Source organism: Poromitra crassiceps, assembly GCF_964638095.1.
Source record: "Poromitra crassiceps genome assembly, chromosome: 18".
Lineage (NCBI taxonomy): Eukaryota > Metazoa > Chordata > Actinopteri > Beryciformes > Melamphaidae > Poromitra > Poromitra crassiceps.
This window is the reverse complement of record NC_139636.1, coordinates 2,885,808-2,899,798: the sequence shown is the minus strand read 5'-3', so window position 1 is coordinate 2,899,798 and position 13,991 is coordinate 2,885,808. Positions and strand designations below refer to the sequence as shown.

General features: G+C 44.6%; 1 protein-coding gene across 1 annotated transcript in view; it reads right to left on the bottom strand.

The window, feature by feature from the left end:
• The window catches only part of LOC310793240 (copine-8-like), a gene marked incomplete at its 3' end in the record, with an annotated part of 97,305 nt that overhangs the window by 57,049 nt on the left and 26,265 nt on the right, over positions 1-13,991 (bottom strand). Inside the window, exons 3-4 of the mRNA XM_083655016.1 lie at positions 12,317-12,363; positions 8,775-8,878 (exon numbers count right to left, since the gene is read on the bottom strand). Coding sequence (XP_083511142.1) covers positions 8,775-8,878; positions 12,317-12,363 — 151 coding nt within the window. The remainder of the gene's footprint in view (positions 1-8,774; positions 8,879-12,316; positions 12,364-13,991) is intronic.

Here is a 13,991-nt window from a genome sequence, read left to right as displayed (position 1 = left end):
TTTATAATTCGGTATTGCAGCATAGGTCTGCAGCCGAGTATAACAAAGGAAATGGTAAGCTGCAACAATGAGTCACGTTAAACCGGACCTTGTACCCACGATTCTTTTTTACAGTGGGGCATTCAAAAATAAGGTGGATACGTTAGTCATCAGACCACTATAATGTTTGACGTCATCACCTGTTTTTACCAACAGCTTATTTTTAGGACTTTGAGCACAAAATTTGGTTATTTGTCACCAAATACAGAGCAGAGGCAAACAGTATGGCTAATCAAGAGACCAGTTCATGACTCACCAACACATGAAATATATCTTAACACATTCACTGCCAGCCTTTTTTTTTTACTGTAGGTAGCTTTTGCCAGAGGGTTTTTTTGAGGATTCTGGCTCATTTTACAAGAGCCAAGGATAATTTTCTGCTTGGACTTTGTGAACACAAAGTTCACAAAAGTACTAATAGAATGTGTGCTTTCTCTGTCTAAAAGAGTTAGTTTGTAGAGTTAGTAGTTATGTAGATATTAGCCGTTGAGTACAGCATGGTTTCAGCGTCTGAGACAAAAAGCTGAGATAATCGCAGTTTTGTGAAATTCAATCAAATAGTCACTTTAACCATTTATTTTTGGCATCAGTGAGACATCAGACTTAAACAATATAGTTCTGAACAGTAATTTCCTCCATAGCAGCACCCGCACCCCCTCTCCTTACAACTCCTCCCTCCGTGGGCGTGTCTGGTGGATTTCAGCAGCGTTTGTCAGTCACAAGCCAGTCTCTCCTGCCTGTCTGAGCAGTGAGCAGCAGCCTCCCTCTCTGGCGGCCCCTCGTCGGCGAGCGTGGATGTGGCTTAATCCGTTCTTGGATTTTCGGTTGAGAGCTTTGACGAAGCCTTGTGTGACTCTAGGCTTTATGCTGCGCGCTTCAAAGTGTGCTTTCCACCCAGTCCACCTTTGGAACCCCCCACCGCCGTGCGCCCGTGTGAAAGGTTTTCGCCTACAGTATGAGAATGAGGCTCGTTCGCTTCTGGGTCCTCGGTTGAGCTCAGCTGGAATGCGTGCGTTTCTGGCCAAACAACACTCAATAGTCTGAGCACCGTCGCCACTCAGTGGGTCGGCGGAATGGATTGCACACGCCCGGCGGCTCTAACAGTATAATAGAAGATGCAAAAGGGCCAGATCAACGATCCACCGTCAAAAAAAAAAAATCGATTCTGAAAACGTGTTAACACGTTGTTGGCAGTCAACAGCTGGATTCTGAAAACGTGTTTACACGTTGTTGGCAGTGAATGTGTTAAAAATGACAAAATACACCTGAGGGGGCTTTAACCAAGTTGTTTTACTTGCCTTAACACAACTATTGCCGTTTTCAAATCAGTCGTGTTGCAGGGGATTTTATTGTGAAAGTTATGACCGGAAACAAATCATTCTGAGTAGCTTTACACTCATGTTGCTGGACATGTGTTGCAGGGGTGTGTGCAGCTGCACTAATTGTTTTGTTGGACATTCGTAGGATTCTGCACGAAACTTAAGGAAAACTGTTTTCGTAAGATATACGAACCGTTTCATGAGGATGTGTGTGTGTGTGTGTGTGTGTGTGTGTGTGTGTGTCTGTGTTTGTGTGTGCAGCCATCCCTGCAAGTGGTCGAACGGCCATCAATCCAGAAGACAGCAACGGGGCCTGATGCTCGCCCACTCATGACGAGCCCTGTAGCGAGCCGAGCTACACGCACAGGCAGCCAGGCACACACACACAAACGCGCGCGCACGCACACACACACACACACACACACACACACACACACACACACACACACACACACACACACACACACACACTGCATCAACCTCCATCTCTCCCTCTACACCCCAAATACAATCTCTCTTTCTTTTTTAACTGTTTGCTTGATACTCCGGCACAGTCCGTTACATTCCTCTAGCTAGCACACGGCGGAATACACACACAGATGGCACCGCATGCACGCACACGCACACGCACACACACACACACACACACACACACACACACACACACAAACATACACACATATACTTGAATGTATAAACAATATGACAGTCTGCTGCTAGCACACACAAACAAACTGCTAGCCGTCTCTCCTTGACCCTGCCTCTAACCTCTCACAGCTTGCACTGTCTGTGGCCAACAAGTAAACAAACAAAAGAGCCTCTCCATATTTCATGAGTGATCGTGGGCCAATACGTTGAATACGTCTGAAGCTGAAGCACAATGCAGAAAATCCAGATTATCATAATTTCTTGGCCAGCTCAACTTTGAGGCTAAATGAAGAAATATGAGTTTTACAACTTTCCAAAACATGGCAAATCAAAATACAGGGGTATTTTATTCAGATTTATTGATTGATTTATTTGAGGGACAATGCCCACTAATGAACATCACTGTAAATGCACCAGTCTTGAGCCAGATGGCTAATTTTCAACTGCTGTCCCTTGGAACTCCAGTTAGAATTGCCAGTGCCTCACACACACACTGACAGGGGTATTAACATACAGCACATGTCTTTGATGGTGGGAGGAAACCGGTGCACCCAGAGGAAACCCACAAAAACACAGGGAGAACATGCAAACTCCACACAGAAAGGCCCTGGGACGGACCAGGGTTTGAACCCGAGCCTTTGTTTCTGTGAGGCAGCAGTGCTAACCACTGAGCCACCATGTGTGGACCAACAAATAGAAAATGTGAACAAACAGTTAATAATCCAGCTCACAGGGAGCTAAGACATCTGCAATCTAACTAAGAACTAGACCTAGTCATGCTTTACACTTCATCAGTAAAATCAATCATATATATCTTATATAATTGGGCGGCAGTCGGCACAACACACAATTGCTCAACTGCGCATGCGCTAAGCGCATGCCAGTCAAGCGGGCAAGGCTGTGCAGCCGCTGCATCTGCCTTGAGGGCAAACCAACGAGGCATGGTAGAAATGAGCCAGTTCAGTGGGCGAGACAGCGAGGGACGCTAGAAAGGAGCGCACAATTTGTAGTATATATAACTGTTGCATAGAAAGATGCTAAGCTGCATTCTGAAGAAGCTGCAAATGCGAGAGTGACTTTTGACTCAGGAATAGAGGAAGCTGAGTGTTTATACAGTTTTGGTTGCCAGGTTTTTATGGGAGACAGTTTATGTTGTTTACAAATGATGCTACCAAGCGGGAGCATGTAGTAGACAGAGAACGGGGTGGGGTGTCTAAAATGGAGCTGTGAAGGACCCCAGAGGTTTTGCCTGCTGAGGTAGCTGAGGAATTGCCTATTATAACAAAGTAACTTGTTGGCGAGGTAAGATCTGAGCCAACTCGGTGCTGAGCCAGGCATACCTGCCCAGTGCTTAAGGCAGTCAATTAAAATGGCATGATCAACCGTATCAAATGCAGCACTTAGGTCTAAAAGGATTAGGGCCAAGCAATCTGCTGCATCTGCTGTTAAAAGGGGGCCATTTGTCTCTATGCTGTGTAGTGTCAAATCTGATTGGAATTTCTCAACAATAATGTCCGAACAAGATAGGGGGCTCTATCGTCCCACCGGCGTTAAATTAGCGCTTAGCGCCAGGCGCAGCCCATATTGGTGGGCGTGGACCGGCGCACTGCCTATTCTCGTGTCGGCCTTAAGCATTATAACCACGCCTTTTAAGCGTAGAATTATTCACACCGTGCTCATTGGATAAGTGCAGTAAACAAATGTCCCTTTCCACGGAGCGATCCAATCCGCTCAGAAAAGCCGTACCAAAGCGCTCTGAGCTCCCCCCCTCCCTCTTTCATCCCCGTCTGTCTCCATATATATTATTCCACATTAGTATGCTTCTCAAACCAATCTCACTGCAGTTTAAATACAGCAAGCATGTAAATACGCTACACTATAGCAAGATCAAAGTGAAAAGAATGTTCTAAACGCATCGGCTAGAAAAAATATAGCCTATCCCTGGCTGGATGTCATGATGAGATTAGATTGGTGAAAGTTTGGGCAGAATGATATCGTTTTCCCTCACTACCTTTTCTTATCACCCACTGCACAGGTAGGATGATGCAACAGCCTCTGAATGACAGGGGCTCAAAACTACAGTATAACAACTTTTTTTTTCATCCGTCATTGTGCCTGTTTGACGTGTAAGAGAGAGGGAGTGAGAGAGAGAGAGAGAGAGAGAGAGGGAGTGAGAGAGAGAGAGGAGGAGAGAGAGTGAGATGGCAGAGGAGAGGTGCGCGCAATTACGCACAGTCATATCTCCGGCGCACTGAATAAGGCCTGGTTTTGAAAAGCACTAAACGCTAAATTAACGCCAGGGGGGAAGATAGCGTTAGGCCGGTATTTAAGGCCGAAACGCCCATTCTGGCCTATTCTGGCACTGCGCCACGCCTCTTCGGCGTAAAGCGCATTTCGGGGCCTAAAACCATGATGCTATCCTCCCGAGGCAGGCGCAAGGCACGTTTTTTTTGGCGTTTAATGCCAGTTTTAGCGCCTAAGGCCAGTGGGAAGATAGTGACCAACATGACTAAAAACATTTTTTTTATATATAAAAACATCAACTTAGAAAAAGACCCCTAAAGTAAAAAAAAAAAAAAAAATCTTCTTGTTCTTTCAGTTGGATGTTTGAGCAGAGTTTATCACTATAAGGCACAATCATCTGCTGAAAGTGGAAAATTTCTCTGTGCTCAGTGAAAAGGCCATTTTCAACAAGCATGATTCATGACATCACAAATATTGGAGCCAATCCCTGTCCAGTATTCATATCCAGTAAAGCCCTTGTTTATATACTGTGATTGGCCTAACCCTAACCCTGTTCTAGAATAACCGTGATTGGTTGCGTTGGAATATTTAATTAGCAGGAGAAGGGGAAGTCCTTTTAAGAATTTTAACAAGGTAATTTAACTTCTTTTGGTGGGAAAAACCATCACACACAAAATGATGATTCAAAATAGAGTATTTAATCTACATCTTAAACCATGACTTTAGGCCGGGGGTCTTTAGGGGCACGGTGGCTCAGTGGTAGAGCTGTCGCCTCACAGTCAGAAGGTCCTGAGTTCGATTCTCGCCTGGGACACTGTGGGTGCTGTGGTTGTGTTCCCCCCCATATCTTCAGTGCCTACTGCCCAGGTGGGGTATCTCGTCGTAAGGGCCTTTCTCTCTGTGTGGAGTTTGCATGTTCTCCCCGTGCTCCCCCAGGGGGTTCCTCCGTATATAACCCCCCCACTAAAAAACATGCAGAAGATCAGATCGTCATCGTCATCCGACCAGTGACGACAACATCCGAAGTTGGTCCCCGGGCGCTGTACGAGAAAGCGACCACTGCTCCTGGCCTGCCCCCCGGAGGAAAGGACATGCCTGGATGGGTTAAATGCAGAGGACACTTTTCACCGGCCACCGTCAGCATGAGTGTGTTGTGGCTGCATGCATGTGTTGTGGTGTTCGTGTGACAATAAAAGACGGGGCTTGTCCCGTTACGAGAGAGTTAAGGACTGAGGGATCTAGGTGAGCTTTCTTCAGGAGGGGTTGAATTGGGTGTCTGGGCAGAGATGGGCAGTATTTGAAATACTTGTATTTGAAATACGTATTTCAACTACTTTTTTGTATTTTGTAATTTGTATTTGGCTGGGCAGAGAAAAATGAGATGTAATTTGTATCAAGATACTTTCAGATCTTGTATTTTGTGTATTTCAAATACATAAAATACATTTTTCTTTTTATTCTCAAATTGACACATGTAAACATTGACACAGGTTTAAACTAAAGATGGAGAAATTAGTTGTACTAAAAACAACTAAGTGAACTAAACTGAAACCTGATATGAATAAACAGAGAAATTACTTGTACTAAAAAACAACTAACTGGACTGAACTGAAACCTGATTTGAATAGGAGAAATTAGTTGTACTAAAAACAACTAAGTGAACTAAACTGAACTGAAACCTGATATGAAAAGATGGAGAAATAAGGTGTATTGAAAAACAACTAACTGAACTGAAACCTGATGTGAAAAGATGGAGAAATTAGTTGTACTAAAAACAACTAAGTGAACTAAACTGAAACCTGATATGAATAAACAGAGAAATTACTTGTACTAAAAAACAACTAACTGGACTGAACTGAAACCTGATTTGAATAGGAGAAATTAGTTGTACTAAAAACAACTAAGTGAACTAAACTGAACTGAAACCTGATATGAAAAGATGGAGAAATAAGGTGTATTGAAAAACAACTAACTGAACTGAAACCTGATGGGAAAAGATGGAGAAATTAGTTGTACTAAAAACAACTAAGTGAACTAAACTGAAACCTGATATGAATAGATGGAGAAATAAGTTGAAAAAACAACTAACTGAACTAAACTGAAACCTGATATGATTCAGAATAGATAGAGAAATAAGTTGTACTGAAAAACAACTAACTGAACTAAACTGAAAGCTGATATGATTCAGAATAGATTGAGAAATAAGTTGTATTGAAAAACTAACTAACTGAACTAAACTGAAACCTGATGTGAATAGCTGAAGAAATAAGTTGTACTGGAAAAAAACTAACTAACTGAACTATACTAAAACCTGATATGAATAGATTGAGAAATAAGTTGTACTGAAAAAAACCCTAACTGAACTAAACTGAAACCTGATTTGAATAGGAGAAATTAGTTGTACTGAAAAACAACTAACTGTCATAAACCTGATTTGAATAGATGGAGAAATTAGTTATACTGAAAAACTATAACTGAACACCAAAGTACCCTAATGAAAATCAAAAATGTCTTTCTGTTGCTACAAGGATGTCTGAGCTTCACTGTGCATAATGATGGCTGTGCAGATTTTGACACTAGAATGGTGTTACCACTGCTGATAGTGGAAAGTTGTATTCAGTGAGTGATTGTTCTTTAGTAATTATGTTCTAGATAGCCAGGTTGTTTTGGATTTTGTTTATGAAGCAGAAGGAGGGGAGGTCATTTTAAGGATGTAAGGATTTGAACAAGAGTCCAATTTCATGGAAGGCCTTTTTTGTTTGAGATGCAGTTTCTCATCGTTCCTCTCACCGATTCACAATTTCACAACCTTAGACAGGATGTGCATCAGGGCATTCAATTCCTGAAATGTAACCTTTTCTAGTTGTATAAATATGTTTGCACGTTAAATAAATACTGTGACGACAAGTTACTGACATGGTGGTGAATGTGAAGTTGTTTAAAGGGGACCTACTATGCCTTTGACCTATTTCAGTTAATATATATTGTGTTATGATGTCAGATATCTATGGCTAAACATAGTCAAAGTTCCAAAACTTGAGGTTAACATGCAGAAATGCTGCCTTTAAGTCAAAAGCCCTCACAGAAGGTGATTAACAGCTGAGCTGAAGGAGAAATTAGTTCTACTGAAAAACAACTAAAACTAAAATGGAAGAACTGCAGTGTGTTAGGGAGTACACATACTGTGACAGAGGACTAAAGAGAGGATTTACTGTCTAAGGAAACCAGAAAATGTCACTTTTGAATAGCTGAAATCAGAGAATTGGGACATTTTCCTTAAAGAAATGTCTCTAAATGATTAATAGATCATCAAAATAGGCAATTAATTTAATATTTGGCAATTCATCTATGAATTGACTAATCGTTGCAGCTCTTTATAAGTTTTTATAAAATGTATTTTCATGTATTTTCAAAATACAAAATACGTATTTGTATCTCAAATACATTTTCAGACAGGTATTTTGTATTTGTATTGTGATACATTTTTTGAGCAAGTATTTGTAATTTGTATCAAAATACTTTATGATGTATTTTCGCCCATCTCTGTGTCTGGGTAGTGTAGAGGTAAAAGCAGGGGAGGGGTTGAACTACTTCATGCATCAAACTAGAAGGGAATGTACCAATTAACTATTAATCCACACACAGCTTTGCAATCCAATTTTGGAATCCATTTAACATTTTTTGTGAAATTAACTTTTCACCGAAGCACTGAGATGCTGTTACTGAGAGCGTCATGCAGGAGGCAGGGAGGAGTTCAGTGTCTTGCTCACTTCGACGGAACACAGCGGCTGCTGCAGGCATCAAACCTGTGACCTTTTATATACAGGACAGTCTCTCACCTGCCGCCCCAGTTCTCTTTGCATCATGTGAGCCATGTTTTCAAACTGTTTGCTTGATGATTCCATAAACCCAAGACAATACAATGAACATAAGACTAGATACAAGCATGAACATTTTATGGATGGATGCCTATTGGTGCTTTCACAGAATGTTTACACAATGAGATTTTTGATCATCATCAGTAGTGTGGATATGACGAAGTAGGTAAAGACAAATAATAGAACAGCTAGACCAGTCTGGTAAAATGACATCAGTTTACTGTAATGCAGCATTTTAAACCAGGAAAGAACAACACGCCATGACACGAATATTACGAAATACAAAATCTAAGACGATAGCTAGTCTCACATCACAATATCGATATAATATTGATATATTGCCCAGCCCTGAATGAGATTAATTCAAATAGAAATGCTGGAAAAAAAGTGGCATGAAAACTAGTCTTTTATTTAAAAGGGAGAAGAACTTACATGTCCCTCTGCGCCCCCCATGAATATTTCAGTCTTAACTCAACTTTGCGCCGCACGGAGCAGCACTCTCACCCACGCCTGTCCAAAGCCCCCCCCCCCCCCCCCCCGACACACACACACACACATGTCACACACACACACACACACACACACACACACACACACACACACACACACACACACACACACACACACACACACACAGTTAACTCACAGGTCAAAGCGTAGATTCTGCCTCTCCTCAAAGAAATAGTCCAGGATGAATTTGCGGACGAAGTCTGGGTTGAGGGTGTTGTCTATGACTTCTGTCCTGCCAAACTGGGAGAAAGTTCGGGTGACACTGTAACACTGGTTGTCAGGAACATTCATTCAACATACAATACACAGTATAACACACACTCCAATTTGTTCAAATCCTGTTTCTAGGCTAGGTTATATAAAGTGTTATTTACAAGGACAGATGCAACCTACAATGACAAATCGTAAGCTACTGAATGCAGTACTGTATCATAGTGTTTTATCCAAAAAGGCTTAGGGGAACCTCGCAAATGGGATATCTTGCTTCTGCAAGATTTATAGAAGACAATCATCTCTACACCGTTGTGAACACAATGGGGTGGGGAAAAAGAGGCGTACCCTCTGCACCTGGCAAGGGGCGCTGCCCCTATATATGCCCAAGCAGGGGGTGCTGCCCCTATATATGCCCAAGCAGGGGGCGCTGCCCCTATATATGCCCAAGCAGGGGGTGCTGCCCCTATATATGCCCAAGCAGGGGGTGCTGCCCCTATATATGCCCAAGCAGGGGGTGCTGCCCCTATATATGCCCAAGCAGGGGGTGCTGCCCCTATATATGCCCAAGCAGGGGGTGTGCCATTTCAGATGTATCTCTCTTCTCGATCCGGGGAGTGACGTGTGCACTTGGATGGGGAATCGTCCTTATTTTGGGGGTCGGCAAAACTCCGATGGTGAAATAAGTTCGCTTGTCACACAATAAATCACACTCGTTTGACTTAAGAGGGCATGTATGTTGTATCCTTCACATTTGCTAACCAGTCTTTGAACTGAAGAAGTGGGGATCCCTGTCGGAGAGAAATAGCCTGGTTTATCCGTTCACCTGCGTCGCGTTGAAGCACTTTTTACAGACTGGCTTTGTTTGATGTGTCCAAGGGGCTTGCCTTCGCTGTCAGCAACGTAAGCAAAATACTTCCACATTTTGCTTCGTGCATTTGCTTTCTCTACAAGCGTTGGACGGCTTGCAAGACTCTCAGAACAAGCCGCTGCCATTTTCGCTGTGTCTGTCCTGTGTGTCGGGCTGCTGCGGAGGACTGAAGGACTGGCCAGAGAGCGAGCAGAGAGGGGAGGGGGGAAATCGGCACGCCCACACATGAAGCAGACATACCGCTCTTATGACAAGCTCCGAAGTGGTGAAATGTCCGCGATGACGGGGTCGCGCTTATACCGGAAAACAACTTTCACACATGAAGGCATTACACCGCTTTCTGGTCATTCTGGTCATTCTGTCCGCCCTACTATTCTCCCTGTACACCAACAGCTGCATCTCCCTCCACTCGTCGGTCAAGCTCCTGAAATGTGCAGACGATACCACCTTGGTAGGCCTCATCTCCAATGGGGATGAGTCCGCCTACAGGAGGGAGATCATGCGGCTACAGAGCTGGTGTAAAGACAACAACCTGGCCCTTAATGCTCTCAAAACAGTGGAGATGGTAGTCGATTTCAGGCGGAAGTTAGCCCCTCCCCCCCCCGCTCAACTTGGGAGGCACCATATTATGTACTGTCAATGGAGGCACCCCAGTGGCCTCTGTTGAGTCTTGCCGCTTCCTTGGCATGACGATCTCCCGGGACCTGAAGTGGGAGCTGAACATCGACGCTCTCATGAAGAAGGCCCGGAAGAGGATGTTCTTCCTGCGGCAGCTAAAGAAGTTCCGGCTGCCGAGGACTATGCTGACTCAGTTTTACACCTCCATCATCGAGTCCATCCTCACCTTCTCCATCATCACCTGGTTCCCTGCGGCTACGGTCAAGGACAAGACCAAGCTGCAGCGGGTGATATGATCAGCGGAGAAGGTGATCGGCTGCCCCCTCCCCTCTCTCGAGTCCCTACATGACACCAGGGCCTTGAAGAGGGCCAGAAAGATTATGGCCGACGCATCCCACCCGGGTCACGACCTCTTCACCACGCTTCCCCACGGTAGGCGGCTACGCCTGCCAGTGACTCTGAAAAACCGCCACAGACTCAGCTTTTTCCCCTCAGCAGCACGTCTTGTAAACCAGTCAGGTATCCCCCTGCTCCCCCCCCCCCCCCCCCCATCCTAAGGGGAGCTGCCTCGGGCCTGAACTCTAATCCAAGCTTGCTCTGCCCATACCTGTCTGATCACCAGATATTGCACTTTCTTTGTCCTGTTGTCCCACTGTATCTGTCTTGTTTTGCACTTGTCCCTCTTATGTGAAAAAAGATTAATGCACTTTAATGCCAAAACAAGTTCCTATATGTTACATAACATAATGGTGAATAAATGATATCTGATTCTGATTCTGATTCTGATTTCCCGGTATAAAGCGCATGTGTGAAAACGGCTATAGTTGAACTGCCTTCAGGAGGTTTCATTGACTCAGCCAGGTGCTACTGTGAGTTTGCAGCTTTACTACACCCACTTTCTCCTGAGACTGTTTCCTCCCTCACCAAAGCTCCACGCTTACGAGACGGGGACTTCTGTTCAGTCAATGCCTGGGGGTTCCAGTGAGCGAGAGGACCAGTCAATGCCTGGGGGTTCCAGTGAGCGAGAGGACCAGTCAATGCCTGGGGGTTCCAGTGAGCGAGAGGACCAGTCAATGCCTGGGGGTTCCAGTGAGCGAGAGGACCAGTCAATGCCTGGGGGTTCCAGTGAGCGAGAGGACCAGTCAATGCCTGGGGGTTCCAGTGAGCGAGAGGACCAGTCAATGCCTGGGGGTTCCAGTGAGCGAGAGGACCAGTCAATGCCTGGGGGTTCCAGTGAGCGAGAGGACCAGTCAATGCCTGGGGGTTCCAGTGAGCGAGAGGACCAGTCAATGCCTGGGGGTTCCAGTGAGCGAGAGGACCAGTCAATGCCTGGGGGTTCCAGTGAGCGAGAGGACCAGTCAATGCCTGGGGGTTCCAGTGAGCGAGAGGACCAGTCAATGCCTGGGGGTTCCAGTGAGCGAGAGGACCAGTCAATGCCTGGGGGTTCCAGTGAGCGAGAGGACCAGTCAATGCCTGGGGGTTCCAGTGAGCGAGAGGACCAGTCAATGCCTGGGGGTTCCAGTGAGCGAGAGGACCAGTCAATAGGCTACATGCACAACTTTTTTACTTCCTGAAATTAGTACAGCTTATTTATTTCCTGTCCTACACTATTGGATGAACTGATTAATCAGGTGTGCCTGATCATTGTTGTGACTGCAGCACACCTGACATTAATCAGTTCATCCAATAGTGATGACAGGAAATAAAGAAGCTGTACTGATTTCAGGAAGTAGTGGAGTTGTGCATATAGCCCATGCCTGGGGGTTCCAGTGAGCGAGAGGACCGGGACCCGAGCGGCTGCAGCTCACAAATGTTGAGGGGAACTGTCCCATCAACATGAATTTGACAATGTTGAAATGGTGCCTCCATTGGGTGAAACATGGCGTTTCACCTGCTTGGAAATGACTTTTTATTAGTAATTAATTAATCCAATGCCTCCCCCCTCCCCCAAACACCCCGCTGTTAGTAGGTTTACTCACCTCTCTCCATTCCCTGTTGGCTATTCCTTGAGTGTACAGCACGCAGACTGTTGAGTAAGAAAACAGGGACGGGACAGAGAATGGAGGACATTCAGATTGATTGAAGAGTAGTTAACAGTGAACAGAAAAGGCCCTGAGAAGTCAGCTGAGAGCGTGTTCTTTCCCCACATGAGAGGAAAAGTCCTTCATTAAATGTCAGCAGAACTCTGCCTCGCAGCATGATGATATTTCAGAGAGAGAGGAGAGGAGAGAGGGAGGGGCAGGGAGGGAGGGGGGAGAGGGAGAGGAGGGGCAGGGAGGGAGGGAGGGGGGAGAGGAGAGATGGAGGGGAGGGGCAGGGAGGGAGGGGGGAGAGTCTTGGTCTGAGGGAGTCCTGGAGTCTTTTTTGATGAGGGGACACAGCTGAGGACTGAGTGAAGCAATCAGTCGACACTAAAGTGACATTTCAATTGTATTCCAGCAGCCGTTACTGTATGCACACTGTATGCACACTGTACTAGGGCTGTCACTTTTCATTCGAAATTCGAATGCAACTTCGAATGTGGGGGAAGGGGTTCGTTTTCGAAATGTAATTTGAATGTTCGAATTTTTTAATTCTTTTTTATTATTAATTTTTTTTTTTTTTTTTTTTTTTTATGAACCAAAATTAACCAACTGCTGCTTGCTGGTAATGTTAATCCCATGTCAGAAAAAGTCTCCAGATTTGTCGCGTTAGTCTCTTCTGAGAAAGATTGTCTCCAGGGTCTGAAAAGTTGTCTCGAGTTGGATGCAGCCAAGTTTGTGAGGCAGTGTTGTGACTGTAAGCGTCCAAGCTAACACGTCGGGCTGATGCCCGGTGGCCTGCAGTGGGTTGCACCAGCTGTGCGTAAATTGAAACGTAAGCTAGTTTGAACGTAAAGTCTCACTAAGTCCGAGTTTACGCACTACTAAAAATATTTGGGTTGCACCAAGTGAAATAGTTATAACGTAGGCATAAGTTAGAACTTAAAATTTACACCTACGTCTTACTAGGTGTAAAGTCCTCCGTAAAATAGCAGTTGGCATGGATTGCAACTTGGCACCGTGGCGCATCGTTGTTTTGCGTCCGCAACGCGCTCTCCGTGATAAATTACACCCTTTGATATTTATGACTCACGCTTTTGTTTCCCACAAGCTGCAGCACTGCATACAAATTAAAATAACCGCAACAATTTAGTGAGGCAGGATGGTGGTATAGCCAACAATACTGATGAAGAGCTCACAGATAAACGTTAACAGTAATATGAACCTAAACGAACGTTACTCAATAACGTTCTCATTTGATTAGTGTTGATGAAATATGAAAGCACTAATTTGCTGTGGGCAACATGTCCTGTTTTCACTCCACTTAAACAACCGTAAATAAACACCGTTTCCACCGTGCTTTTCACTGATTGGTCACAGATACTGTACACGTCATTGTCTGCGACACTATTTTGGTTAGTATGGACTTTAGGGTCTACTAGTTAAGATGTACCTTACGTCTCCGTGGTGCAACCAAACAAAGACACAACTTTAGTGTCAAACTAACTAGTTTGAACGTAGCAGTTAGTGTGGACTTTACACCCTAACTTAAGACAGAACTTACGTTGAGCTGGTGCAACAGGCTGCTGGACTGGGGAAAAAAAAAAAAAAAAAAAAAAAAAAAAAAAAAAAA